We start from the raw sequence: 27,889 nt of genomic DNA on the forward strand, positions 1-27,889 counted from the left end.
CACCCTTCCTGAAGTGTGCAGTGTGCTTTCTCAAGGGGACAGGTGATGTGATTCACCATCAAAGGCATACATTGTGCTGCACAGGTCGTTACACTTCACCCGTGGCTCCATTTGCAAAACCCTAATTTCTGCTTCTTGAAAGTTCACAGAGCAAAAGCATCGTGTTTTCCTGCTCTGGTTTTGTCTTGTGCCTCCCAAGTATCTCGACAAACCATTGCATTGCTTTGCATTTCTGTTTGGAGGCTTTGGTGTGAGAACCTCGTGTCAAATTCTTAGGTGGATTTAGCCTGGGAACTGTTCCTATTGATGAAAATAAAAAAAAAATTCCCTTTGATCTCTTCTAGGAATTCCTGATGCACCCCTCGATGTCCAGGTGGAACTTGGTCCTTCACCAGGTATTCTGGTCATCAGCTGGCTGCCTGTTACCATTGATGCAGAAGGGTCATCGAACGGAGTGCGAGTTACTGGTTATGCGGTGTATGCTGATGGACGGAAGGTACCCTGCCGATACTGCATAGGCCGAAATTCATATATATGTGGGCATGTGACAGCACCCTGAATGCTTGATGATGTGGGAGGGGCATGGCCTCCAGAGGTGAGGAGTGGGTAGTGGCCCTGCGTGGCTCAGTGATGGCATATGGAGTATTATGTTTCCATTTGCCATCCTCATAGAACTCGGATACCCCAGCTAGGACAGAGGGGTTCCTGTTGTGTAATGAAGTGTAAACCCCAAAAAAGGATGAGTTCTGTGCTCCAGAGAGCATAGAGATGAGCCATCAGCTATGGAAGGATTTTTCCTATGTGTATGTCATTGTAGTGTGTTTGGTGAACCAGTGGCAAATGTAGCATCTGGTGACACTTTTTAGCTTTTCAGGCACATTCCAGCAGGTCGATAATGTAGCTTCAGCATTAGTCTGCAGTGTCCTGGGCAGATAGGATTTTATCTGAGCCAAGCAGAAATTAAACATTTTGATGAGGCAGATGCTATTTGCTTTCCCAAAACTTAAAGATTGACTAGGATGTTGAATGGAATTTAATAGCTGCTTGAGGCATTGTGGACAGAAAGTGCGAGCACACTGCCAAGGAACAAAGTTCTCCTCCTGGCCTAGCACTTTGCCTTGGGCAAGCCCCCTTCCTTTCTGTGCCTCACTTATTTTTCCTCCAGTGCATGGAGATAATTCTGCTCAGCAGGGGGTAAGGTGGCATATAGAGAGGGCTGCAGATTTTGTTGCTTATTAAAGCTGAGCTGTAGGTGAATGGGAGGTGATGGAACTAACAGTCTCAGTCAGAAGCATAACGAAGCAGCTGGGTGTCTGGAGCAGTGGTATGCTTGGGGGCAACAGAAACTTTTGACAGTGGTAGCTTTTGATATTTTTCTGCACACCCCATCCCTCCCTCCCCAGGTTAGTGGCTGCGGCTGCTGCCCTGGTTGTCCTGCCCTAGTTATGCTACTGGACTCATTTCTGGAGGCTGTAGTAATTTTCCAGGCTGCTGCCACGAAGCCAGTACTTTACTATTCAGCCTCTCTTCTTGGTTCTTTTTTTTTTGGGGTGGGGGGGTGGGGGGGAGGGGACAGGAGGGGAAGGGAAGGTTGTTGGGGGTTTTTTTGTTTGTTTTATCAGTTTTGTATCAGCAGAGTCTCCTTGGTAAGGTCCATCTGCTGCTGCACAGAGAGCGGCAACATGAGAACAAAGGCAGCTCAACCAGTTACGCTTCTTCCCTCCAGTAACCCTAACTCAGCTCTGTTCTTGGCAGTGCCCATTCGGTGCTGCATGAGAGAGAATTTTGGCTGGGCAGAGCTGAACGATCTTGCCTGAACCTGGCACAGTGTGAAGGGGATGCAATGTCAGTCTTCAGCTTTGTTCCTCCTTCTCAGCCATTCTAGTTCCTGATCAAGAGCAGTGTCTTCCCTTCTGGTCCTGAGTCCCGGCTCTGCCGAAGCACTGCAGTCCTGATTTGCAGCAGCATCTGATGATTTATTTCAACCAACAGGACTGAAGCATGTGAATGAACTGGAGGGAAGGAGTGGTGACTGGCTGAGTTACCTGTGATGTCATGGTACAGCTCTGCTTGCAGCACCGTATGGGCATAAGGTAGAAATCAGGTGTTTCTGGGTTATTGTTTCTTAGTGTTACCTCATTGCAGAGAAACAAACAAGCTAATCCGAGTTTCAGACCAAAGTGATTGCACATTCCAGGAATATGGTTAGTGTATATCATCCAACTGCAGTGGGGTTTATGAACTCTCCAGATCTTTAAGTTATCCCACTCCCTTGTAGAGAGGGCAGGTTACATGTCTTTCACTTTTGTCTTTGTCTACTGGATTTAGAGTTGCCTAGTAGAATGGTCCAGCTGTGAGGTGGTTTGCATGGGTCTCTGAAAGGGATTAGCTTTGGGGAGAGCAGCAGCATCTGCATCCTCAGTAAGAACATGGGCAGGCTGTGTGAAAGGAGTGCGGGTGGATGTTGATGGATACTAGAATAAGTAGAAGTGGTGATCAGGCTTTATCGCTGTTGTTCATCCTGACTGATACACTCTGAAAAAGGTGTCTGTCTTTGTACATCAGGCATTGCAGATATAATGGAAAAGGGCGCTTCTTGGAAAGAAAAACGACCTCCAATTATAACTAAACTGGGGCAATTATACCCACCAGCCAAACAGGACAATTAAGAGTTTACTTTTTTTCCTTCTGCTTCCCCATTCTGCACCATTATAATTCTGCCCCATTTTCAAAAACCCAGGGGAAAAATGAGTTCTGCAGTGTGTCCTGAAGGTCAGCAGCTCTGGGCTGTTACAGAGAACAAGAAGAGGGAATTCTAAAGCTAGAGAGAATACCCTGCCCCCCGCTGCTTGTCCCTGGGCAGGAGCTCTGCCAGTGTGAACCTCTGGAGCTCCTTCTGGCAGCTCTGTGGTGTGGGAGGAAGGACCATACTCTCCAGTAGTTATTTCAGGGTTTTATTTATTTATTTATTTAATTGCTTTCAAACCCTTAGTAAAGGAACTCGGTGGCCCAGTCCTATTCCACCTATTACTGAAGTGGACTTAGATAGTTTAGTATGATCCTATTCCACCCTGCTCGAGTCCCTGAAAAACAGTAAATGCAAAACATGGGTGGGTCTTCCTCCTTGCTACTTTTTGTGACTCAGTCTTCAGGCTAAGAAGATGCATGTTGCAAAACAAGGTAGGAACTTTCGGGGACTTGAGCAGGTGGAACAGGATCACTCTTAATTCACTCATATGCCATAGGGGTGGAGTAGGATCTGAAATAGAAATAGGAAAGGGGTGTGAGATATTCCAAAATTCAGTACTGCTGCTTGCAAAGAATCCTCAAGAATATTATATACCGAAACTGAATTGTGACCTCCCATGCACACAGGATCAGCCATAGAAATATGCAACCATGTCTAGGGTGATGCACACCACAATCATTTAAAAACACACAGTGTAAAACAGGTTACAGCACAGTTTGCTATGGAGATGCTTTTTCTTTGCTTCAAGCCACAAAGACTCTGGACCCATGTGCCAGGTTGAGAGAGGGAACCAGCAGAGATTTGGCATGGTCGGGAGTGGTGCCAGTTTCAGGGGCAAAAAGAGCTGGCATTTGATCTGAGGACTATAGGAGGGAGCAAGAGATAATATATCTGGTAAAATATCCAAGCATTTCATGTGACCTGGGGTAGCAAATTCTGGTAGCAAAATCAGGACCACTCTGATAATTTGACCACTGGATCCATGCTGGGGTCTTGCATTCTCTTGTCTCTCTAGCATGAATTTCCTTATCTCTACTAGTCAGTGGCTGGAGGCCTGCAGTTCTTCCTGACACCTAACTTCTGTGAGCCTTGGAAGACTGTGTAAGGGCACTGGAGTTGGAAGACTATGACACTTCTATATGGTGTTACCTGTGCACAGTAAAGAGACTCTTCCTGATTCTCTTGCAGGTGATGGAAGTTACCTCTCCAACAGCAGGGAGTGTCCTAGTGGACCTGTCCCAGCTACAGATGTTCCAAGTGTGCCAGGAGGTGTCTGTAAGAACTATGTCTGTATATGGAGAATCAGTGGATTCAGTGCCAGCCCAAATCTCCTCAAGTCTGCTGAAAGCTTCTAGTCATTTCTCACCACCACAGTCTGCTGTTTCTACGAATTCTACCTCTAAACTCCTCTGTGGGGAGTCCAGGTACTCTCTGCCTGTGCAAACCCCAGTGACATATCAGACAGCTCCACCCTTCCCACCACAGAAGGTTTCCACTGACGCTAAATTCACCATCTACACCACCTCCAGCTGTGAAGGCTCAATGGATTCTCTGCCAGAAAAGATGTCCCCATGCTTGCACCCTTCTTCTCCCAGTGCTTCCTCAATGCAAGTGACGGGCACCTTGTCATCCGTGTCAGATGCCTCAAGAGAGGAGGAATGCCTGACTGACCTTTCACAGTCTGCCAGCAGCATGTTCCCTGCAGGAATGAGTGAAGAAGAACTCACAGCTTCCAGGAACCCAGCAGTGAAGGGCTCTGGTGAAGACAGCCAGGCAGAGGTGATGGTGAGTATCTGGCCTTCTATTTGGAAAAGAACTGAGAGCTCTCAGACTCTGGGAAGGGGGAGAGAGAGCCAGTCCTCTCTGGGGAAGTGAGAGGATTCAGAGGAAAACTCTACTGTGTGGTGTTTCTTGTCAGCTGATTCTCTTCTGAGTTTGACATTAAGTTATTCTTCCACTGCTGGCAGAACAATGGGAAACTGTTGGCTACTGTAGTGTGTACTCAGAACAGGACAGGGTAGATGAGCCTCATAACTCATTTGCTTGCGTGCATGCATGTGTACTAGCAGAGCACTAGCATTGTCCCAGGGAGATTTGGAAAAGGCAGCAGCATTGATGGTAATGCTATTTCTACAGCATTTGCCATTCTGCCCATCTCAGACCAGTGCAGGATTTTCCTTGCTGTGCAGTTTATTACTGTGAGTTATGCTAAAGGTAGGGTGGACAGCATAAAGTCAGGAGGTAGTTGGCAAAACCTATACAAAGGAGATAGTCATTGAGGAGTGAGGAAGGAGTGTGGGCCATAGCATCAGGTAGTTTTAAGGCTGCAATCCTGGTGGGCAGGTGGGAGTGACAGCTGATAGGTCAGTCAGAGGGGTCCTTGAAGGAAGGGGTGGGTGGTCTAGTGAAGTAGCTTGGCTGTGGTCAGATGAGTGCCAACCACAGAGCTGCAGAGAATTTTTGCTGTCCTCCCATTACCTCCAGCTCCTTGCTTTGCCACCGAGTATAGCTCTTTAGCTGTTGGCTGGATCTGCATGAGTATGGGCTGTTCTCCTGAGATGTGCATACCATAGCCACAGGATTCTTCACCGGTGCTCATCCAAATACATGTCATTACATTCATTCCAGCTTCTTGTCTGCCATAAGGCCAGTCTGGTTTCTGTCTTTGCTGTCAGGTTTTGTCTTAGAGCTGGAAACAGAAGTATCTAGAACCAAGTGGTGGGTGGAGCCACCTTTGGTATAACTCCAGCCCCAGCAGTAAATAAAAAGGGGCTCCAGGCCTACCTGCAGCAGGGGCCAGTTTTCAATTCAAAACAGAACCAGAGTTTGTTTAACAATGACCTCCTACCCTTTCATTTCATGCCGTTCCATCTGATACCGTTAAATCACAACAGTATTAGTCATGGGCTGCAGCTTGCACTGAGAGTGTATGAAGGTATAGAAAGGAAAGAGATGGGGACTGTGAGTCAAAACTGAGAGGCATCAGTTGAACTGTGTGGGGAACCTAGGACTAAGGGTAAATCCAATAAAGGACTTGGGTGCCTAAAGTGAAGACAGGAATGTGGGCCCCAGAACCTGCACTGAGGAAGAAATACTACATAGATACAGTGGGTCTTTTACCCTTATAATTGAGGGTTTTTTTTCCCCAGGTGGAGCTCTTTGTAATGAAAAACCTTGAGCTGGAAAGCCAGACCAACACCAGCAACATGAAGGTGCCTGTGGAGACCTGCCAGGCATGTTTTGCAGAGGAGTGGTTGAAAGAATCTACCACTGAAAGAAGGAGAGAGGGAACTGAGAAGTGCTTGAGTCCAGAGCCTCAACTCTCCAGCAGCTCAGCTAAGCTGGGGGAGGACAGCTACAGAGACTTAGGTGCGAGTGGGAGCTGTGTTCAAGAGCTACTAGGAATGTCCCCAGGCAAGAAACTGATGAAAGAAATCTCCAGAGGGGACTCTTCTGTGACGGTACCCAGAGTCAAGAGAGAGGTTTGTGTTACTAAAGGGCTATTGTTTCTGATACCTCCAAGTTGCAGGTACAACATGCAGAGTTGTATGTAGCGAAAGAATGCCATTCTTCCCCTGTCAGAAAACAGTAAGTTGCTATGTATTGGTTTTGCCCATGAAAAGGCACTCTGTTTCCATCCTGCACTCTTATTTCCTGCTGTTCCTTAGATTTATGTGCTTAGAGACAGAAGGATAAAATGCGGCTTTCTGGAACGCTGACCTGGTGATGATGGCTGGGCTGTCGGCATTCTCCATAAGTGAGGGAACTCTCTTTGTTTTAAATAGCAAGAAGAAAAAATGTCTGAAGCAGGAAGACGGCAGCTGAATATTCTTGCTGAGCACAGCCGTAGCTCTGACCTTTCAGATATTTTGGAGGAGGAGGAGGAGGAGCTATGTTCAGATGTCCTAGAAGAAAAATGGGATTTGAAGGAACATTGCAGCAGAGAGAATGGGGAAAAGGTATCTTATAACAATATCCCCATAATGGGGATTTTGGGTGGAAACATTCCATTCCATCTGCAAATGAGAGAAAAACCCTTCTGAGTCCAGACACGTGCAGTGGTCATTCCCTAAGCTCGCAGCATCCCATTGTACAGCCTTATGCCTTCTGCCAGCAGGAGCACGTGCACCCTGGGAAAGGGGAGGTGGGTAATCAAGGAAATGTAGCTATAAAACAGTGAGTGGGTCAGACAGATTTTATTTAGCTGCAACAGTACAAAAGACATTGCAAACTTAGCAAGTTCAGGTGGAGTCCTGGCTGTTGATAACAAAACTCCCACTCGCTTTACTGGGTCCAAGATTTCACCCCTAGTAAGTAAATAATAACGAACACTTACAGATAGTAAATCACTCAAGTTTGTGTAAAACAATAAAGCATAATCTATAAAGTTCACACGTACGGAGATCTCATATAAAAATGAAATGAAAATGATACTTTGGCCCTACAAACATTCAGGCACGTGGATAACCTTATCCACTTGCACTCAGATTTCTCATATTCATAAAGCTATGCCCATGCTTAAGTGTGTGCAGAACTGAGTCTAAGGCTATAAGGTTAAGTTCTCAAAAGAGAAGAAATGCCAGTCCTGCAGAAGCAGCATGTGATCATATAATTAAACAATATATTGTAATAATGTATCCACAGCAGAGAGCAGTTAAAATTGTACATGACTGAAAAATGGTATTTGATCAAGCAAATAACTGTTGTAATGAATATTCACAAGGAGAAAGATTTAAAGTTGTGTGTGCAAGTAGTTGGAAAGACTTAAAGAAAATAGTGTTTGGCTGCTTGGTAGGGATCTATTCTCATTCTTTTCCTAGTTCCAAAATGCAGCTATTAGTTGACTATTAAATACCTGACTGGTAGTTTGCAGTGTTGAATCTGTGATCGGTTATAGCTGTGATGAATCTGCTGTAGCTGTGATGAATCTGTTGATCAGCCATAGCTCGGCAGTATACAGTATGAGGAATCTGCCAAAGACAAATATATGGCTCCTTCATCCTGATGCTCAGGGAGGGGTTCATGTGGTTGCATGGAGAGGTTTGGGTGCAACTGCAAGGCAGAGGGGTCATGGAGGCAGTGTGTCAAGTGGTTTTGGAAGGAGCATGGCAGCTGGTGACAAGGGCCAGCTGAACAATTTTGCAGCTGGCACTCCTGGAATGTTTGCTTTAGTACAGCATTCTGGCACCCCCATGTGGGCAGAGCCATGGGTAAACTGGCCAGAGGAGCTGATAGCACTCACCAGGGCATTGTGTCCTGTTCAGCCCCGCTGTAGTTGTGAACTGGGCCTCAAAGGGATAGAGCAAGGGTTCTCAAACTTTGTGATACTGCAACCCTGTAAAATAATATATACATTTACATGACCCTGCCCCCCCATGATTAAAGCTATTGATTTCATTAGGATTAGGTAGGAGATAAATAAAGCACATTTACCTTTGTATATTTAGTGAAATATATTTGTCAAAAAGCACTTTATAAAGTTTATCAAATTCAAAACTGTTGCACTGAAAACCCCCCACTGTCAGTAGTTTTCAAGGAGAAGCATGAGCTTATTCATAGATTGTTAGGGGCCGGAAGGAACCTTGCAAATCATCTGGTCCAGCCCTCACCCCCTTCAGGCAGGAGGACAACTGGGGTACTAGTATCACAACAGAATGATGAAGTATTTTCCAGGGGATATAGGAGATAGAGTAATGGTCCCTTCCACTCTTAAACTCTCTAAATACATAATGCTATCTGGAGGTAGCACCAGCTACCAGCAGCTGAGAGGTGAAGGACCTGGTACTACACCAGGGAGAGGGTCTGTGAACTTGAGGAACTAAAGCAGCAGTCACATAAAATGACAAAAGAAATGTGATCCTCTTACAGATGAACAACAGAGACCAGACAGTTGAACATTGCACTGAGTCACTGTAGCATAATACATAGTAAATGGTATTTTGCTTGTGCTGGGGGAGAACGCGGTAAGACACTTATGGTTCCTTTCTTTGTCAGCTGATCATCCATCTCTGGCGGGCAGGTCTGGCTGGTGTTAGGCCCTCCCTTGCTACAAATATCTGCTCTCTACAGAGCCATTATGAAATAGCCTAGAAGGACATGTGCAGAGAAATTGAAGATTAGATCGTCTGCTGGTTCTTTTTTTTTGTTCTTAATGTGAAGCTTATTGTGTATCTCAGAATTTTCTTTTCCGAGGTAACGGGGATTTTAGGTTCTGAAGATGAAGCATGAGCAAGACAGCTCACAATACTGAGCATAAAGTCTGTTTATTTCTATTTTTATAAAATGCCATTTACATGTGTACAAAATCAAGGAACTTTTTAGCGCCTATTTTATTATATTAAAAGTATATTTTTCCTTTCCTTTTTAAATAAGGGACATGACTTTGTAAGCAATTAAGCTAAGCCTTATTGGTCATGCATTATGAGTACTTTTTAGAATCTTTCATGGAGGGCTAATCATTAATACATGTTTTAATAAACTCCTGACCATGAAGTCTGTTACAGTCATCTGCAGTACCGTCTACTGATGGGTTTGTATTTGTTTCTAAGTCAAACTACTTTTGGCTGTAACAAGTTTGTAATAACCGTTAATCCTGTATTAGTTCTTTATAAACTGTAAATGAACATTCCATATGAAGTGTGACCATTTTATTTTATTTCTGTAACAGTAACAATAAAAAGCAAAAGATAATGAACCTTTATTGGTCAGTGGTTCAAAACTAACTAAAACGTACATAAACAGATAGGTGTAAAGAGCCTTGGATACACTTCTTAATGAAGCACTGCCTTGCATGATCAAGTGCCTCCATTATAGCTTGGTTTAAGATAAACAATTGCCTTTTGTGGCTATGAAGCATTTGTATTCACTAAGGTTTGCAGGAAGACGAACTGAAACACCCTATGAAAAGACCTCCCAGAGCAACAGACCCTATGTACCCTCTGCTCAGGAATTCCTTCCTCAGGACATAGAAAGGAGAGTGGGGAGGAGATGGAAATCTCATGCCCTTCAGCACTGGTCCAATACACTATGAGAAGCAGTCAGGCTGTTCTTATGGAGAGCTCAAATGGCTCATCCCTGCATGCACAGAAACATAGAGAATGTGTGCATGCCTTCCCCTTGTCCAGCCAGTCTCCACTCCGCCCACCCACTCCCAGCTGTGGACCAGTGCAGTGATCCCAGAGCTCTGTGGGACCCAATGGATGAAGCTGGAAGGGCCATTTGTGCAGGTTTTGGGGGAGGCATTTCCACCCATTGGCCGTTCTTGCTTTCTCATTGCATTGCAAGCTCATCTAATTGATCTCTTTTTAGCTAGAAGAGCCATACCTGCTTCTGCTTCCTACTCTGCTTCTCTGCTGAGTGCAGTCCCTGCTACATTGTGCTGTGCTGTCCTGGTTCTGCTAGCGGATGGTTCCATTTCGGGCACTGTGAGGGTGGGGGGGCACCTGTAGCTTTGTCGCCATTGTTAATGTTTATTTCCTCTCTTTCTCTCTCTGCTTGTCCCCCGTGTGGCTTTTCTTGGGGGCTGGGTGCACAGCAGGAACCTTGTGACACCGACAGCGATGAGGAAATTCTGGAGCGGATTCTGGAGCTTCCATTGCAGAAAAACTGCAGCAAGAAATTGTTTAGCATTCCTGAAGTGACTGAGGAAGAGGATGAAGGGGAAGAAGAGGAGGAGGAAGAGGAGGAGGAGAAACAAGCTCAGGTGGAGGAGAAAGAACCCCAAGACTATTTCTTGGAGAGACTCCCCTACCATGCAGGAAAGGAAGAGGTTCCCATCCCTACTGTCACCCAGCAGCCATTTCCAAAGACAGATGACAGTGATATCTATCAAAACCTTCCTGGTCAGGCTCCCCAGGAGGAGAGCATCCTTCAGGACAGAGGGGAGGACACTGACAATGAGAATCCTGGCTCTCCAGAGCCAAGCTGGGGTCAGAAGAGGGGAAGCTGCAACTGGAGCTATCAGGAGAGCAGCATGAGGCCCACCACAGGTGCAAGCCCACTGTGGGGCAAAAGAAAAGGGGGCAGCTATCAAGAAAGGGCCCATGACCGGCCTGAAGCCACCAGGAAGAGACAGAGTGATGCTAGAGAGCACTGCAGTCGCCTGCTGAGCAATTGCAGCCAGACAGGAGGCAGCTTGTACAGAGTTCAAAGCCTCAGGGAGAAGTTGAATGTAATTAGTGCGGGTGGTAAGGATGGGCAGGACACAGGCAGTCACATGAGACAAGGCAGCTTCCGAAAATCCCACCGAAAATTAGCATCCTCACGTCTAGCAGAGTCTGCTTCCATGGCAAGCCACTGTATTAGCTCCAGGAGCTTGGAAATAGATATTGAATATGACTCTGAAGAAGAGCAAGACCCGACCTTCTCTCCTATGCGTGCCAGCCAGCTATGGCCAAATTGTAGGGTGGAGGGACCCCAGGCCCACCACAAAGAATGGAGTGTCTGCTCCAGTCCGTCTGAGCCTGCCCTGTCCAGTAGCAGAAGAGAGCTAAACAGGCAGGAGCCTGTGGAAGATAAAGGAGCAGAGTGGGCTGGGTCTTCAAGCCACTGCTCACAGTTCCCCTCCAGGGAGAAGGAGACACCGAGGAGTGTGGGCAGCTCTGAGGAACAAGGTTGGGAACTGGAGTGTAAGCTTCCCAGCTTGAGAAGGAAGCCGGAGCATCCTCGGAAGGGGAGTCACAGTGCTTCATTGCACACAAGGGTCCGGTGTCTTTTCCTCTTCTCGCTTTGAAGCAGCTGGTAGTTGCAATAGCTTCATCCCCCTCCCCTGCACCCAAGCGTGGCTGTGTTCTGCTTTATTTAGTGTTGTATAGAGAGAGGATCTCTTGCTGGACTCCCAAAGGACTCCTGGGAGAGCTGATAGATCTGTGCTGCTCTGTGGCTTTTCTTGTATTAGCTGCTTCTGCTTCTGCTTCTCTAAGCCAGGTGGTTGTTGAGTCATTGGTGCAGTATTCCTTTTCTCAGCAGGGTCCTCCTCCCTTTGCCAAGTGCTTGTCTGTGTCCAGAGGCCTTAGAATACTAATGAAAATTTATAATGCATTAATGCTGATCCTTGATATTCTTTATGGAAGATTTAGCTGTTCAGTCACCACTTTCATTTGAAGTGTCCTTTCCTCCCTCCTTGCACTCAGCAATGGGATTGTCACTGGTTTCCAGGAAGGGCACCTGCCTATATTTATTTGGTTCATTTTTTCTACAGTCCCACGCAATTCTCATCTTTGGAGTGCCCCTGAAGAGGAATATTGCATTTAAATGCATTGCTTTCTGTGAAATGCTTAAAGTTACTATGCTGGGGTGGACCAGCATATGGGAATTCATATGGCAGAACACAAACAGTAGCCTTTATTAACTCTCCAGTGGTCCCTGTTGCAGGCTTCTGGTAATGGAGATCCTAGGTCACAGGAATTGCCTGGCTTACCATCGTGGCAGACTTCTACCAGAAAAGGAAGCAAAAACTTGAGAAGCCAAGTTTTGAAACCACCTATCTCTAGTACAGGTGAGTTTGTGTTCGAGACTCTCCAGACTATTTATTTTTGTATCTGAAAGGTAGCATAGTACAGGAAGATAGAGGGACAGAGGGGTGGAGATAGGCAGAGCTGTTTTGAAGTGTTGTAACTGAATAATTTGTGTCCTGAAGAACGCAAACATTTTCTTGCACAAGCTCCCTGGGACACAGTCCTAATTTCTTTTGCCTGTTTGCATGGTAGATGCTACAAGGAATGAAGCCTCTGAGGCTACTGTTAAAGAAGACTCGGTGAGGATATTTGTGGCCCTTTTTGACTATGATCCTGTTTCTATGTCACCTAACCCTGATGCAGCAGAAGAAGAACTCCCATTTAAGGAGGGGCAGATTCTGAAGGTGAGAACATTTCTAGGTGAGATCTCTCTCGCGTTACTGCTTGCTTCTTTCATATCGGTGGACTGATGACTGGACATTTGGATAAAGAATTTAATTTAAGCAGCTAATGTTAGTTTTAGACTATTTTGACTGCTGAATCGCTCTACCTGTATGATGATGTGGTTGCTCTCTCTCCTCATATAGGTGTGTGGTGACAAAGATGCTGATGGTTTTTACCGAGGCGAATGTGCAGGAAAGGCAGGGTACATTCCTTGTAACATGGTCTCTGAAGTTCAGGTTGAGAACAATGACATGAAGAAGCAGCTGTTAAAACAAGGTTACATCCCTCCTGGCACATCGATGGAAAGCGTAGGTACTGTACCTCCTTTCCATGCCTGCTCTGTTTCTGCTAACACATGGTCAATACGTTTCTTTGTTGATATACAGGAAGCTCAGAACTGCTGTCATGTGTTATGTTGTAGGTGCACACCCAGCGTATCCTGTAGTTACTAAGCCCAATCTCATGGGTGTTGAACCCAAGAATTTTGGCTGTCATTACAGTCAGCAGTGAGATTCCTGCAGACGTGAGCAAGCATTATTTACAGAAGCTGTAGTTGCTAGAGCACCCCAGTTTGAAAGCTGCTCTTCCAAACTGCATCATTGTTAAAGGCTGTGTACCAATCTGTGTTGAGTTTGAATGTGCTACAGAGTTGCCAAGGGTGCATATTGTGTCTGGATGGGTTTTCCTTGATGCCTGTATTTGAGAGAGCTCTTTCCTCTTCTTGGCTGCCAGCTGTGCCTTGAATTCTGTTACCTAGGTCACCTGGTTTGGACTCGGTGAGTAGTGGGAGTGATACTTGCTCCTTGCTGAAATAAAGGAGCAACATGGCAGGGAGCAGTTGAGAAAGACAAGCAGGACCTCAACTTGTGGGAGCCTCACTTTCTAGCTCTGCAGTTGGCCTGGTACTACATGCCCTACTACACAGGGCATACGAGACACTGCTCTTAGGTGAGCAGTCTTTGAGTTGGAGGTGGAGGAGAAGGAGTTCCCTCTCCATTATTACAGCCATCAGGCACTTTAGTGAACTGCATCTTCTCATTTGAACATAAAAGAAATGCCATGGTATGGCAGCTGCATGCACAGCAGACTTTCATGAGAATATTCATTCTTATCTAAGTGCTGGCCTGGTCTTTTGGGAGCCCTGTAGGTGCCTGATAACTCAGTTGCATCCTGGACATTCCACATGCCAGAAATTTCTTATAATGGGCTGATGGCAAAATGGGAAGGGTAGAAGGGCCAAGGATAAAGCTTTCTTCCTACGTATAAGCTGGCTTGACTCAGTGGCTCTGCACTTCACACCCTCAAAGTAGACCTGCTGATCACAGCTCTAAAAGGCAGGGACACATGAGCAAGTTACTGTGAGGTAAAGGGGGGAATGGTTTTCTTGCCAACTGTCCTGTAGCTTGCCCTTCAGAAAATTATTATTTTTTTAATACAGTTCATGTTCCAGGTCAAATCAGCCAAATCAGTTCCAATCATATCAGTCAGCAGAACTCAGTTGTTCCAAAAAACGTTTTCATTGAGCAGGCCAGAGCTCAATCGTTCTAAACACCTTGTATGGTAATACAGCTCTCACCCTGGGACTTCACATACTCCCAAATCCATTGGCAGGCATCCTACGTACAGGCTCAAGCCCAGAGGTCTTGGGATGCGGATGCCCCCAGATACTACAAGCAAGCACCCTCCATCCTAGACTCTTTAGTCTGGGACTTCAGATACTTCCTATACTTGATCTTAACTCACAAGAAGCAATAAGGCATTGCAGGTTAGTTCTCACTTACTGTAGGTAAGAGTGTTTATTCAGGTAGTTACTGTACAGCAGCAGATGTGCTGTAAAGGCCTAGCATCCTTCACCTCATGGTAACTTGTTTATACCCCTGGGTCCTAAGTTTGCCTGCCACTTGGTAGCAAGCAGCAGGAAAAAAGATAGAAAAAGTGTATTTCCTTCTCTCCCTGCTCTAAGATAGTGCTCAGCACCAGTGGGTTAGCATGTGTTCAGAAGTCACTGTCTTAAGTTTGAATCAGCGTGGAATAGCCCTGAGAATGCTAGGGGTGCAGGAGATGAATGCTCCCATGTCATTAAAGGTGTCTTCCCCTTTTCCCTTCAGAGAGAGAGCTCAGCTTGTGATCTCATCACTAGAGGGCTCCCCTACTCCTGCTTGGGAAACCCTCAGGAAAGAGAGATGGGGGTCCTGTTCTCTCTCGAGTAATTGTCCACATACTCATTCTCACTTGTGTGCGTCTCATGCCCTGGGACTTTGACTGGAATCCTTTACCGTACTAGTACCTCTGCAGGGTGTTATGGACAGACCTCACCTCTGCCACAAACCAGAGGATAAAAGGAGATGTCTGCTTCTTGCTCCTCATGTTTTTACAAATGTCCAACTCGGGATCCTTAAAATTCTGGTTTATAAGGTGGATTGAAACACTGTAATGAAGTCAAATCATAAACCTTGGGGGCACGCACGCACGCACGCTACAAGAGTCAGGTATACCTATCCCACAGGCGCTGGAGTCTGCCGTCGATGGCCAGTTGAGGCTCCTTTCAGTGTAGTGTTATCCTCCACAAGTGGGTCACCAGCTGGTCCTTATGGCTGGACAGGTCGGGTGCTGGTCAAGTTGGAGATCAAGAGGGCGCCACTGAGGGTCACTTTTCACTGCCTTTTATCTGTCCTTGGCAGACTTTGGTGACTCCCCAGTTTTCAGGTTTGCCCAATCCAGGGGTTGTTGATCCTTGTGGGACTTCCCCCTCGGTGGCTACTGGATGGCATCTGTCAGCCCCAGGGGTTGTCTGCATGTACATGCAGGTTTGGGAGTCCGTTGATGAATTTTGAATAGGGCTCTGGGAGCGGTCGATCTGGAGATATTCAGCCCAAAAGTTGGTCCCCGGCATTGATTAACTCAGACTAGGGCTTCTAGCCCTTGAACAGTGACGTTTAGAGAATTCCCGGTTGCTACATTTGTCTCCTATTGATTTCTTCCCTTGGTTGATCTGCGGTTTTCCTAGGTGTTAATTGTCGCCTGCTACTGTTACACATTCAATCACTGATTCACTCCCTCTTTCAGGGGCCCGCCTGATACAGGGAAGCAGCATTTTGATTCCTGCCCTCGTTAACATTGTTACAATATATAACTTACTTCTGAAACTAAACACATTTAGTTAAAAGGTGAGGAGCATAAAATATAAGCTACAAGAGTAATGCCATGGCACACAAATAGATAAAAATACCAAAATACAAGGGGAGATACAAAATAAACACGTACAAACTTTAAAATACAATTCCTTATCTTATACTGAAAGAAAGAGGAAGGAAGAAAAGGTAGATGAAGAGAAACATATCCAAAGAGGGGAGAGCAAATGCAGGCAAGAGGAAAAGGGGGCTTTCTGCTACATTCAGTTCCTCTCCTCTGCTCCTCAGAGGTAGGGTCCTGCTGAAATTCTTAACAGCTTATCAAAGAAGATACCTGCCTCATAGGATCATAGGAAACTAAGGCTGAAAGTGTTGACCACTTACCAGGTAGCAAGGGGTCTTGACCCCTCTAACATCTTGCCCCAGCTTCCCTTCCCCTGACCAATACTGGTCACCAGGCCCCAGGCATCAAAAGCTGGCCAATCCCTGCACTCATCACTGGTGCCAGCGTGATCTGGTCCTGACCCGACCCATCCCATCCCATCCCATCCCAGCCAGCCGCCCCTGCCCCTCCCCTCCCCTCCCCTCCCCTCCCCTCCCCCAGCACAGCAGAAGCCAGCCCAGGCACAGGTCCCCTTGCTTCTGGTGCTGTAGGACCCCTCAGGCACAGCTTCCCATCCCATCCCCTATCAAGCAGTGGCTTCCCCAGGTGCTGCTGCACTTTCCCTCTACCTGTGCCAACTGGTCCCAAAAGGAAGAGGCTCTGCCACTGCTTCTGCTGGCCAGTGCTGACCCAGTCAGGCTCACTCCGCCCCCAGCAGCATGTGGGACGCTGGCTTCAGCTGCATGCTGCTCCAGGTGGGACGGACCCGGCTGGGTCTGCACTGGCCAGGAAAAGCGGCATGCAGGTGAAGTCGGCTTCCCATGTGCTGCTGGAGATGGGAGGAGCCCGACAGGGTTGGCACCGGCCAGGAAAGGTGGCATGCAGCTGAAGTTGGCTCCTCATGTGCTGCTGAGGATGGGATGAGCCTGGCCGAAGCAGCAGGAGCTCAGCTGCATTTTCCCTCTGCCTGTGCCAGTCAGTCCCGAGCGGCACACAGCTCCGCCGCTGCTTCCGCTAGCCAGTGCAGACCTGGCCGGGCTCCTCCCATCCCCAGCAGCACATGAGGAGCTGACTTCAGCTGCACGCTGCCTTTCCTGGACAGTGCAGACCTGGCCAGGTCCGTCCCATCTGGAGCAGCATGTGGCTGAAGCCAGTTTCCCACATGCTGCTGGGGATGGGGCGAGCCCAACCGGGTCTGCACTGGCCAGCAGAAGCAGCGGTGGAGCTGTGTGCCGCTCGGGACTGACCAGCACAGGTAGGTGAAAAATGCAGCTGAGCCCCTGCCGCTCCGGCTGGGCTCATCCTGTCCTGAGTGGCACATGGCTCCGCTGCCACCTCTCCTCCCTGGTGCTGACTGGGCTGGAGCTGCAGCCCAGCTGCTGCTTCCCCTCCCCAGTGCTGGCCCAGCCCAACCCTGCACGGCCCAAGTGTCATGGCACAGCATGGGGAAAGACTGCCCAGCAACCGCTTTCCTGGGCTTACCTGCAGGGCAGGGCCCTTTCCAGTCCTGTGCAGCAAAGCACAAGGTGGCCCAGACACTGTTTCCCCTCGTTTGCACCACAGGATCTGGCCCAGACCCCCTGCCCCTCTCAAGCTGCAAACATGGCCTGAGCCAGGGTCCAGGCAAGGCCAGCTGGGGCAGCCTGAGGTCAGGGGTGGTTGCCTCACAACCACAACACAAGGAAATAGCCTGAGGTACTGCAGCTGGTGCCATCGGAGGCTTTTAGAGATGCAGCCACCATTACCTGGGTTTTGAAGAGGCTCCACGGGCCGGAGGGAAGTGCTTGGCAGGCCGGATCCAGCCCTCAGGCCGTGTTTTGTCCACCCCTGCACTAGAGCCTTTTGAGCCTGTGGCACTGAGTGGCTCAGTCTCTTCAGATTTCACCCGAGGTCTGTGAACCAGCTTGTTCCCCAGTAGATACTTTAAAACAGACTGATCCTTTTAAATTGACTTTACCCTGACAATGAGACCTGTGACAGAACCCTGGTAGCCACGTAGCTCCTGCTTTGCTCTAGCTCCTTGGATATCCTCCCTTTTCTCTCATCTGCCTTGTCTTGATGGAGTTTTTTTATTGTAAAAAGGAACTCTGCCCAAGGGTACCAGAATGAGCCCTCACCTGTTTTTTAGCCAGCATGTCCTTTGTAGACTCAGCTGACCCTGGTTCTGCCCCCAGCACGAAGTGGCCTGTCTGCACCCCAGGGCACCCATTGCTATTCATGGCCTCCTTCCTTCTCTACAGCCATGCCCATGCCTCGCAGACGATACAAGTTATCACTTCAGCAGGGTCCCTTGCCCATCCATACTGCTTGGCATCTCTGGCCTCAACCCCTTTTCTCTAGATGGGTCCCGAGCCCCAGGCCCACTGTCCTGGACCTCAACTTCTGGGACCCAGCCCTTATTTCACCCTTCCTGGGCTCTGGCTGGTCCTCTCAGGTTTAGGCTACCTCTATATTGTTCTCTCTGATTCAGACTTTGGCCCTCCTGGCTTCAGCCTGCCTCTGCTCACCTGGCCCTGGCCCTGGTCTTGCCCTTCCCAGACTGGGCTCTGGCCCTCGGTCCACCTCTCTGGCCCTTCTTGGGTTCAGACTATTGACCCTCTTGGACTCAGCTGCTCACATCTGACCAGGGCTCAAGGCTTGGCATGCCATTCAGGCACCCTACTGTGGTTCAGGCGTTAGCCCTCTGAGCTTCTGTCTGCCTGTGTCTTGTGCTCTGGCCCGGCAGGGCTCAAGATTTCATGTGCCCCTCAGGGCACCCCTGTGGCCTCCTTGTCATACTTACAGCCACACCTGTTCTGCTGGTCTTAAGAACATAAACATGAGTTCATTGGCTATATAACAAAACTTTCCCACACTGGATCTTAACTTTCCTGCAAACCATAAGGCCCCTTTCGTCTTTCCTTTCAGCTCTCGGAGACTTCTTGGGTGCTGGACAGTCCTTCTGCAGGCATCCTGCTCAGAAGCTGCTGTTTCTGCTGTCTGCAGGGCCAAACTGCTGGCCTGTTCTCAGGCACTGGCTGTAGGTATCTCTTAAGCCCCATCCCTTTCTGTCAGGTGGCTCTCCAGCCACCCACAGAGGTTTCCAAGTAGGCCTGATGGCTAGCTTGTCTTCCTTTTGAAGCTTAGCTAAGGTGCCTGTGGTTGTTCTTTCTGGGCGGCCTGGAGGTCTGATTCTGGGTTGCTTGGATGTATGCCCCCTACGCTGTTCTGCAGCTAGCTCCTGGGATAGTCACTTCCGCAGGAGCCACTCCTATCCTGGCTGATACAGCCTGCTTATTTCACCACAGCTGCTGCTTGTTCAGCTGCAGGTGCCCACCAGCAAGCTTAGCCTGCAGCAGCATCCCCTTAGAGCAGGGGTCAGCAACCTATGGCACACATGCCAAATGTGGCACACAGCATAGTTTTTATTGGCACGCAGGCTGCTTCCTGCCCCAAGGAGTTGGAAGAGGCGTGCCTAGATTGAGCAGCACATGGCTGCCCTGGAACAGCCTTGTGCTGCCACCAACCCCTGTGTTGGACAGAGACTTACCACCACAGGACCCCAGCCCCAGAACACCCTGACCGCACCGCCGGCTCCAGCCAGGTAAGAGCCCCTGGTGCCAATCCTAGCCCTGCACCACCACCGGCTCCAGCCCCGGGCAGGGGCCCATCTGTGCCCTGATGGCCCCGGCCCCAACCCTGCACTGCTGGCCGCATGCTGCCGGCAGGCCCCAGCTGGCACCACTGCTGCCACGGGCCCTGTCCCCAGGCCTGGCCATGTGCTGCCGGCAGGCCTGGCCCCAGCTGGCACCACCACTGCCACGGGCCCCGGCCCAGTGCCAGCTCTGGGCTGAGGCCATCGGCAGCGTCAGGATGGGGCCAGGGACCTGCATGGGCCCTGGTCCCATCCCAGCACTGCAAAGACATGTGCTGCCAGCGGGCCTGGCCCCGGCCAGCACCACTGCCACCGCCCACCTCAGCTCAGCACCGCTGCTGGGCCGAGGCCATCAGCAGCACTGGGATGGGGCTGGGGCCCGGGCCCACAGACGTGTACGGGCACCAGCCCCATCTTGGCGCTGCTGGGCCCGGGCCATTGGCAGCGCTGAGACGGGGTCGGGGCCTGCACACGTCTGCAGGGGTTGGCCAGCAGCATGTGGCTGGGCCCAGGACCAGGTCCTGTGGCGGCGGTGGTGCCGGGTGGGGCCTGCCGGCGGCACGTGGCCAGCAGCACGGGGTTGGGGCCGGGGCCTTCGGGGCATGGATGGGCCCGGGGCTGGGGTCGGTGGTGGTGCTGGACTAGGGTTGGGGCCGGGGGCTCTTACCTGGCTGGGGTCGGCAGTGTGGTCAGTGTCCCGGGGTTGGGGTCTGGTGGTGCCAAGTCTCTGTCTAATGCAGGGGTCGGCGGCAGCACAAGGCTGTTCCTGGGCAGCCACATGCTTGTCAATCTGGGCATGCCTCTTCCTGCCGCTTGGGATGTGCCTGGGGCCCAAGCCAGCAGACCTGCATAGGCCCCGGCCCCATCCTGGCACTGGCAGTGGGCCCAGCCACATGCTGCTGGCGGGCCTGGCCCGGGTCGGCACCTCCACCTGCTATGTACTCCTCCGCCCTTGTTTTGTTTTTCTGATATGCTGGCACTCCGGCACCTTTCAAGGTAGACATTGTGGTTTTTTTGGCACTCCGGCCAAAAAATGTTGCCTACCCCTGCCTTAGAGTAACAGGAGTAATGGTATGGTCCCTGTTACAGAGACCATACTGTGTTACACCTAGATTTTTATAAGGCACACCAGTCTGTTGGGGTACAATTTCTAATGGAAGACAGATTTATTTATTTATTGTAAAAATATATTTCTCTCTCTATATAAGGTTATATATATCTACGCTGTAACCTGTTACATCTCAAAAGGATTAGACCTATCCCATTACAAAACACCGCACCCGCGCACCTGTATACAAAGGCCCGTTTGCCACCCGTACCCATTACAATATCTGCAAACGTGCTCAGCACACACAAAACAAACATCCTCATCCCTCCGACCAGCCCTCTCTTCGTTTCCACCCTTGCCCTGCTTCCGGGGTCAGGTACTCATCTCAACTGGTCTCTGTCGCTGTTGCTCCAGCTTCCACTGGAGGACCCACTGCTGCTGCTGCTGTCGCTGTCCTCTAATGGAAGACAGATAATTAATCAACTGGGCAGAAAGGGGTGTCAGTGGGTTATAGATTAGCCCAGGCTGATCATCACTGTGGCATCTCTTTCAGCAGTGCCATTTAGGGGCCTGACCTGGTTTCTTAGTATATTAGATCACAAGGTTTAAAGGTGAAGCAGTAAAGATGTATTAGTATAAAAACAAAGGATTCTACTGTGGGAAGGGATGAACAGGAGCAGCCAGTTATTATAGTACACTGATTACAACAGTCAATCTAAACAGAGGCAAGTGTAATCAGTCTGTTACCAGCGGCACTGTAACACAACTCTTTATGGATGGCGGAGCAGACAGAGAGACAAGCTGGAGAGTCTTGTCCTCTCCTCACCGCAGAGAGGTTGCAACAACTCTTTTCACAGAAGTTCTTCTCCACTCTCCCCTGCAGGAGATCACCACTCTCCTGAGTACTAAGTTCTGGAGTGGCCTAACCACTCTCACAACACAGGCACATGCACCACTATGAGCTATTACCTTCCTAGGGTGGGACCGGTCCAACCTCCAAGTGATTGCTTCTCTTGAGGAACGTGCACTAATCTACTGGACACCAACTGGATTGAACCAGGACCCAACTGAATTGAGCCATACACTGAGGGGTTTTTCTCGCTCTTTTATACCTTTTTCCACTGCTTATCACCCTACTTATCTTTATCCAGTCATGTGCTACCAACTGATCAATATGTTATAGTTCTGTTACTTGGCTGCTGTCAATCAAGGTTTGTTGTGTGCCTTGACTTCATGATTTTTCCTGTGTTTTTTTTAGATTGCAGCTGAGCATGCTCACTCCCCCTAAGGAGGTCACAAGTTCAAAAGGTGACTCTTTCTCTAGGGTTCTTCACCACACATTCTCGTATCTCGGCACCAAACAAAACTTTCTCTCTATAACTGGACCTTGCAAAAACACTCTGGCAGACACCAGCCTCCTGCCAGCCTTACCACTGAAAGAGAAGAATGTAAATAGAGTGCCATACTGAGAGAGGAGTACTTATATTCTCATCTAGTGCCTTCTTCCATAGCTGTTACAGGAACCAGTGAGAAAACTAAACAATTTAAAGACAGAATGGTGAAGAGACTGTTTCAGAAAGAGGACCTATTTATCCATGAGCCTGCAATTTAGGGTGACAGAGTCTTCCAGGTGGCTTTGTATGCACCTAAAACTACTTCTAGATTGATGGTTTCATTTGTGTTGTGCCAGAGCTCGTGACTCCATGGTGCTGGCTCCCTCAGAGGTTCAAACTGTGGTAGAACATTTATTTTTTGAAGGCATGGAGAACTTCAGCTTCAGAATGGAGGAATTCAATAGTCTGGTGGACACCAGAGCCACACTATAGGATCTCTCAGACCTATTTGCCTGCATACAGTTGTAAACAAAAGTTCCAGCCTCATTTTTCACAGAAGGGATTCTCAACAAACTGGTTCCAGGCAACCGCATTCCAGCTGGCACAGTGCAACTTCAAGCCACCGAGGAAGTGTTGAAAGGTGTACAGATGCATACTATTGCAGTTAAAAGTGGGTTTTTAAACTTACTGCAGTTAAGGAATGACATGTCACCTCATTTGATTTAATAGCAGAAAGGCTTTAATAACAATACTACAAATAAGCTATTATAAACTAAATGACAGAAAAAGACTCCTTCCCAATATAAAATGAGCTATCACAGGAAGTCCTAGTACATATTTAGCCGCAGCAGTGTTTTTTCTTACCAATTCAGGCAGGAAGCCATTCCAGTCTTTTTGCATCCTTTTCCAAGCAGGATCCTTTGTCTTATTTGGCTGGGTGTAGAAATGATTCCTCTGTCTTTCTCCTGGACTACGCATCTTGCTAGCAAATTTCTTTTGCTTTTATACCATTTAATTGTATAGCTTCAAAGCATTTTTCCTTGATGATTGGTCAATTTAAAGTCCAAACAAAACAGGGAGGAAGGGGGAACCATTTGATTACAATTGTTAAAATGCTTGGATCCTATTTTTGGATTTGTTCAGGTGTGAAACTGTTTTTTGTTGTTTTGTTTTTGCAGTTTTCTGACCAGCCCAGAGCTTGTAAGTCAGTCAAATGTGATGAGTCTTGATTGGCTAACCAGGATACCTAGAAGCATTGGTTACCAGACCTGTCTTTGGGTATTTGTTTAACAACAGAGTAAATTTGCAATAGCCTGCACTGGTGCTGGTTTGTTTACAAAACCCCAGACAGACATTGAATGATTGAGACATTTGTAAAACCTTAGACAGAATTGAATGCCTGTTTTGAGAAATATGAGGATGTGTTAACAAACCACATGTAGCATGCATGCCCATGCATTCATCATGTACAGGACACCTTGCCTGTACTCAGTGCACCTCTTACAGGTTCTGCTTTGAAATGTATATTTAGTCTTTTGTTTTCTTTAGTTACTAGTTCAATTGAAACATATATGGGTTTTCCTTGCTTTATGCTGTACATGCATTCCTGGAAAACAGCGTTGTAACAGGGAGCCAGTGGTCCTGTTACGGAGCAAGCCAGAAAGCTAAAGACTCATACACCGGCAGTGGGCCAATCAGGAAATTTGTTAATTGCTAAATAAGGACTCACAGACAGGTGATGGAGCTGACCAGGAGCTTGTTAATTGTTAATTAAGGACTTTGTATAAAAGAACCAGGTCTGACTTAGGAACCCCCCCAGACAGGGAACTGGAGTGTTGGCTAAGAGAAAGCTAGAGTGACCGTGCAGTTTCCTGTGTGGAGGCACAGGCACGAAACAGGGGTAGCTTTCCTCAAGAATGCAAGACAATGGTGCCCTTGGAATGTTGTAAGTGGAGCCAGTCTGGCTATCTCCAGGACAGAATGTTAATTAGAGACTTTGAATGAGTGATACGGGGACCGGATGTATACACAGCGCCCCGAGTAACTGTATCTTACTTAAGAATTCTGCTCACCCCAGACAGGAGTAAGTGATGAGTGGATTACAAGCTACAGTACACGGCATTGGCACTTCAAGTGACCGCTTATTCATGGTGGAGGGCAGGAAGAGCTGCAGGTTGCACCTCCTAGATATAAGGAAGTGTGGCTGAGTTACATAAGCACATTACACCAGTGGGAGCCTGAACCTGTTTCAGTTGCAGGAGATAGCAGTAGTGCAGGGAGCAGCATGTTGCAGCTTTTATTAAAACCAGAAGCTTCCCACCTATGAGTTTTACTTTTAACTCCCATCAAGTCATGGCAGGCGAGAACGAGCACAGGAATGGCAAGTGGGACTGAAACATGTTTCTTTGATTGATCCAGGAACACCCGCCCACAGGTGCATAACTCGAATTCGCATAAAGGGAACCCACTTTACAATGTAATAAATAGAGGTACGTTCCAAGACCTCAATTGTACTGACCCTCAAACCCATTTTTACCACTTTTACAAGACAGTTTTGGTACTCGCCAACAGCAGACAATACACAAGCACAGGGCGCTATCATAATGGAGATGGCAACCACAGAAACATGTGTCGCAGACAACAAGTGAGGAGCACAGATCCATACAGGAGACTATATTTTGGTGCGCATCACTCCTACACTCCTAAGCACAAAGAAGCTGACTGCGGGCTCCCACCACACTGATGCATAAGACTGAATTTACCTTGCATATAACAAATTTTTGGTATAAAAGGGTCATTGCATAAGAGCAAATTTGCACATACAGAACCTGCATAAAGCAAGGGAAACCTGTATGCAGTTTCCTGCTTTCTCTGGTCACACCTACTTGGTCTGTGCCCTTCTCTTTATTTTTCAGCTTTGTTATACACATATGATGAGTGTGTCAAGTCTCTGCCAACAGTTTTCCTTTCAGAGGAACCATTACTTTTATTTTTAGGGCTTGGGTATGGTAGAGGGTTGAGGCCTATTTAACTGAAGGATTGGTGGATGGCAACCACTAGCGGAGCAACTGTTTGCTTTTCTTGATAGCGCTCTCACTAACCTCACCCACTCTTGCCCCAGCCTTCATTATAGTTGTTATCTTACTAGCCAGTTGATGGTCAAGAGCATCAGGAGGCAGGGACAGAACCCCATGTTCCCCTGCCCCGGCCTGGCCCAATTCCCCCCTTCCCTTCTGCAGCTTGGGGTCTGTAGTGGCGGGGGTAGGGGAGGAGTGGGCCCGGGCCTAATCAGGGCAAGGGGCCTGGTCCTCCCCCCACTGCTGCCACATCAGGCTGGGCCTGCTGTTCCACGCCGCCCCCTCCCCGCGCCGTGGTGGGCCGGCTTCTTGCTGCTCCTCGGGTCCATTCCTCCCCTCCCCCCACCACCGCCATGTCAACCCAGGACCACTCTTTCCCCCCCCACCTGCTGCTGCAGCGTATCTGCTCCTCCCTGCCATCCCCCCCGCAGAGGGCCTACTCCTCCCCCCACTGCTGCCACATTGGCCATGCAGACAGTGACAACAGAAGGGGGGAGGGGTGGGTCGAGGCCAGCACTGGTGGCCATGCCCCCCCACGGCATCCCGACCCTGCTCCCTCCCCCACCCCCCTGCCACCATCTCCAAGGAACAAGCGGGGGGGGGGGTGAGGCCAGCTTCAATGGCCTCACCCCCCCCCCTTCACTCCATTGTTCCCGCTGTCACAACCCAAGGGTGTGATTTTTGTTTTTGTGTGTGCTTTGGCACCACTGAATTATTTTCCCGCCAATTTGTAGCTTTCTTTGCAGTGTGCATTTCTTCTTTGCAGCACAGAAATGCACTTTGCAAAGAGTTCCCGCCATTTGTATTATAATTCGAGCCCCATTATTGGCTTGCGTTAAATTATTCCCACGTGGCGGCTAGTGATTGGCTTGCTAGCCGTATAAAAAGCTTGGTTTCCGCCCAAGTTGGAGGACTCCACGAACACCAGGAGGAGGAGACTTCACGCTGTGTGAAGATCTCTAAGCGCTGCGGAGCCTATCGAACCCAGCGCATTTCAAGCAGGCAACAGAGGTCTGATCAGCCTCTAGCTTCTCCCTGTCGCCGAGCGCAATCCTCGACGTATCCCTTTCCCTGCGCGCAAAAGGATCCACGGAGCCTCGACAACTCCGTGGGAGAGACCCGAGCTTGTCGTAGTCCTCAAACGAGGATTTAAGCAGAGCTGTGCCTGGGAAACTGTCCAGCCTACACCGCGACCATCTTCGGTGTAAGTAAACAATCTTGAATCAACCACTAAGCGTCCGTGCCTAATTCTAGCGTGTCGCCTGTTTTCTCCGACCCAGCGTGCCCGGGCTGCTGGCCACAGCCCGCACGGCGTGAAAAAAGGGCCCTGGATCGCTCCCGGCCCGCACACCCGCCTGCAGGGAGCAGGGCGGGGTGGGGCTGTGCTGTCCTCGCCCCCCCATCCCCCATGTCCCTGCCATCATGGCGGCGCTCCGCGGTGTCGCCACCTCCTATCCCAACGCTGTATTCGCACTCTGATTGGTTGTTTCAGCCAGCCGATCAGAGTGCGAATAAAGTGTTATGAATGGACAGACAGATTAAGGCTTTTATAATATTAGAATGGCATGGATCTGGTATTGGGTGCCGCAAGCGCCACTTTCTCTACGCCTAATGGATTGCAACCATTAGCAGAGACTGATCTTCTTTGTTGCATTCTTGTCACCACACAATCCAGTTTTGCCTCAGCCACTGTCTTTTTTGTAAGAGGGTTTCTTTCCTAGCTATTAGAACTTTCAGGTGATTATAAACGCTATGATGATTTGGCATAATCTAGCACAGAAAATGAAATCAATTGGAATTGCTTTTATTTTTCATGGTCCCAGCCACCATCTTGCATTCATTTGCAAGATGCACTGTTATTTAAATTTGGTCATTTTAAATTTTATGTGTAGGTCCAGCCAAGCTGTCACAGCTTTCAGAGTTATCACATACGACTATCTGCATTTCTTGCATTGTCCTGAAGAACCCTTGTCTCCAGCCAGGGAGTCTGATGGTGTAGTTAAGGGATGCCAGATACCTGACCCCAGCTGTCATTATCACAGCCTCGTAGTCTGCCATCTGAGCCAAGAAGTGTAGAAGTAGCTGAGCCAGATAATATTGCTGCTATTTCCAGAACTCCTTTTCTCATTTTTGTTCAGGGATCCTTCTTAGGAGAGACTGCTATAGGATGAAGTGTCCTTCCTTTTGGCTCAGGGGAAAGGGGTTTTACAACAGTTACTTCCTGATTCCAAGAAGAAAGGGAGGATGGTAAAGCCATCTTATACCATAAAAAAAAAAAGCCCATCTATTATCTTTAAGACCAAGTTCAAGATGGCGACAGTGGTGGTGCTTTCACCATCCCTTTGTCAATGGCATTGGTTTGCAACTTGACTTGCAAGACAACACACTTTCACATTGCTTAAAGGGCTTTTCACAGAACGTACCTTTTGTTTGCCATGGGTTAGGGCTGTTACCTGTATGAGGTTTTTCTTTTTGGGCTCTCTACAGCTTGGAGAGTCTTTATCAAGGCCTTCTTGGTAGTTGGTGCAGTCTCAGGAGAAAAGGGGTTGCAGTGTTTCTTTATCTACATCATTGACTGTTCAAAGGAGCAACTGTGGAAAACAGGTTTAACAGCATTCAGAGGATCTTCTTCCTCTTTCAGTCCTTGAACTTGTGGTTAACTACCAAAAAGACAGTCATGTTTCAGTACAGGGCCTCAGCTTCATAGGAGCTACTATGCATTCTCTAGAAGTGAGGGCATACAATCCCCATGCTTAATTCCCACTGCCAAAGCAGCTTATCCTCTCAGTTCAGAAGAGCCCCAGCAATGACAGTGCAATCCTGCCTGGCCATTCCTGGGTACTTGGCCTGATACACTTTTGTGACAGCTCATGTCAGACTTCATCTCAGGAGCTTACAAGCCTGAACATAGTTT

The 27,889-nt window shown here is 48.5% G+C and overlaps 1 protein-coding gene across 11 annotated transcripts in view; it reads left to right on the forward strand.

The window, feature by feature from the left end:
- TSPOAP1 (TSPO associated protein 1) overlaps nt 1-27,889 on the forward strand; it is a 197,076-nt gene that overhangs the window by 132,662 nt on the left and 36,525 nt on the right. For 9 of the 11 annotated variants that reach the window (XM_059717356.1, XM_019486347.2, XM_019486348.2 and 6 more), the window contains 8 exons: nt 345-496; nt 3,938-4,534; nt 5,899-6,231; nt 6,535-6,708; nt 10,284-11,450; nt 12,122-12,245; nt 12,457-12,608; nt 12,792-12,960. In XM_059717356.1, coding sequence (XP_059573339.1) covers nt 345-496; nt 3,938-4,534; nt 5,899-6,231; nt 6,535-6,708; nt 10,284-11,450; nt 12,122-12,245; nt 12,457-12,608; nt 12,792-12,960 — 2,868 coding nt within the window. The remainder of the gene's footprint in view (nt 1-344; nt 497-3,937; nt 4,535-5,898; nt 6,232-6,534; nt 6,709-10,283; nt 11,451-12,121; nt 12,246-12,456; nt 12,609-12,791; nt 12,961-27,889) is intronic. The other 2 variants (XM_019486349.2, XM_019486350.2) reach the window with 2 other exon arrangements.

This window comes from Alligator mississippiensis, chromosome 14 (assembly GCF_030867095.1).
Source record: "Alligator mississippiensis isolate rAllMis1 chromosome 14, rAllMis1, whole genome shotgun sequence".
In the NCBI taxonomy this organism is placed as follows: domain Eukaryota; kingdom Metazoa; phylum Chordata; order Crocodylia; family Alligatoridae; genus Alligator; species Alligator mississippiensis.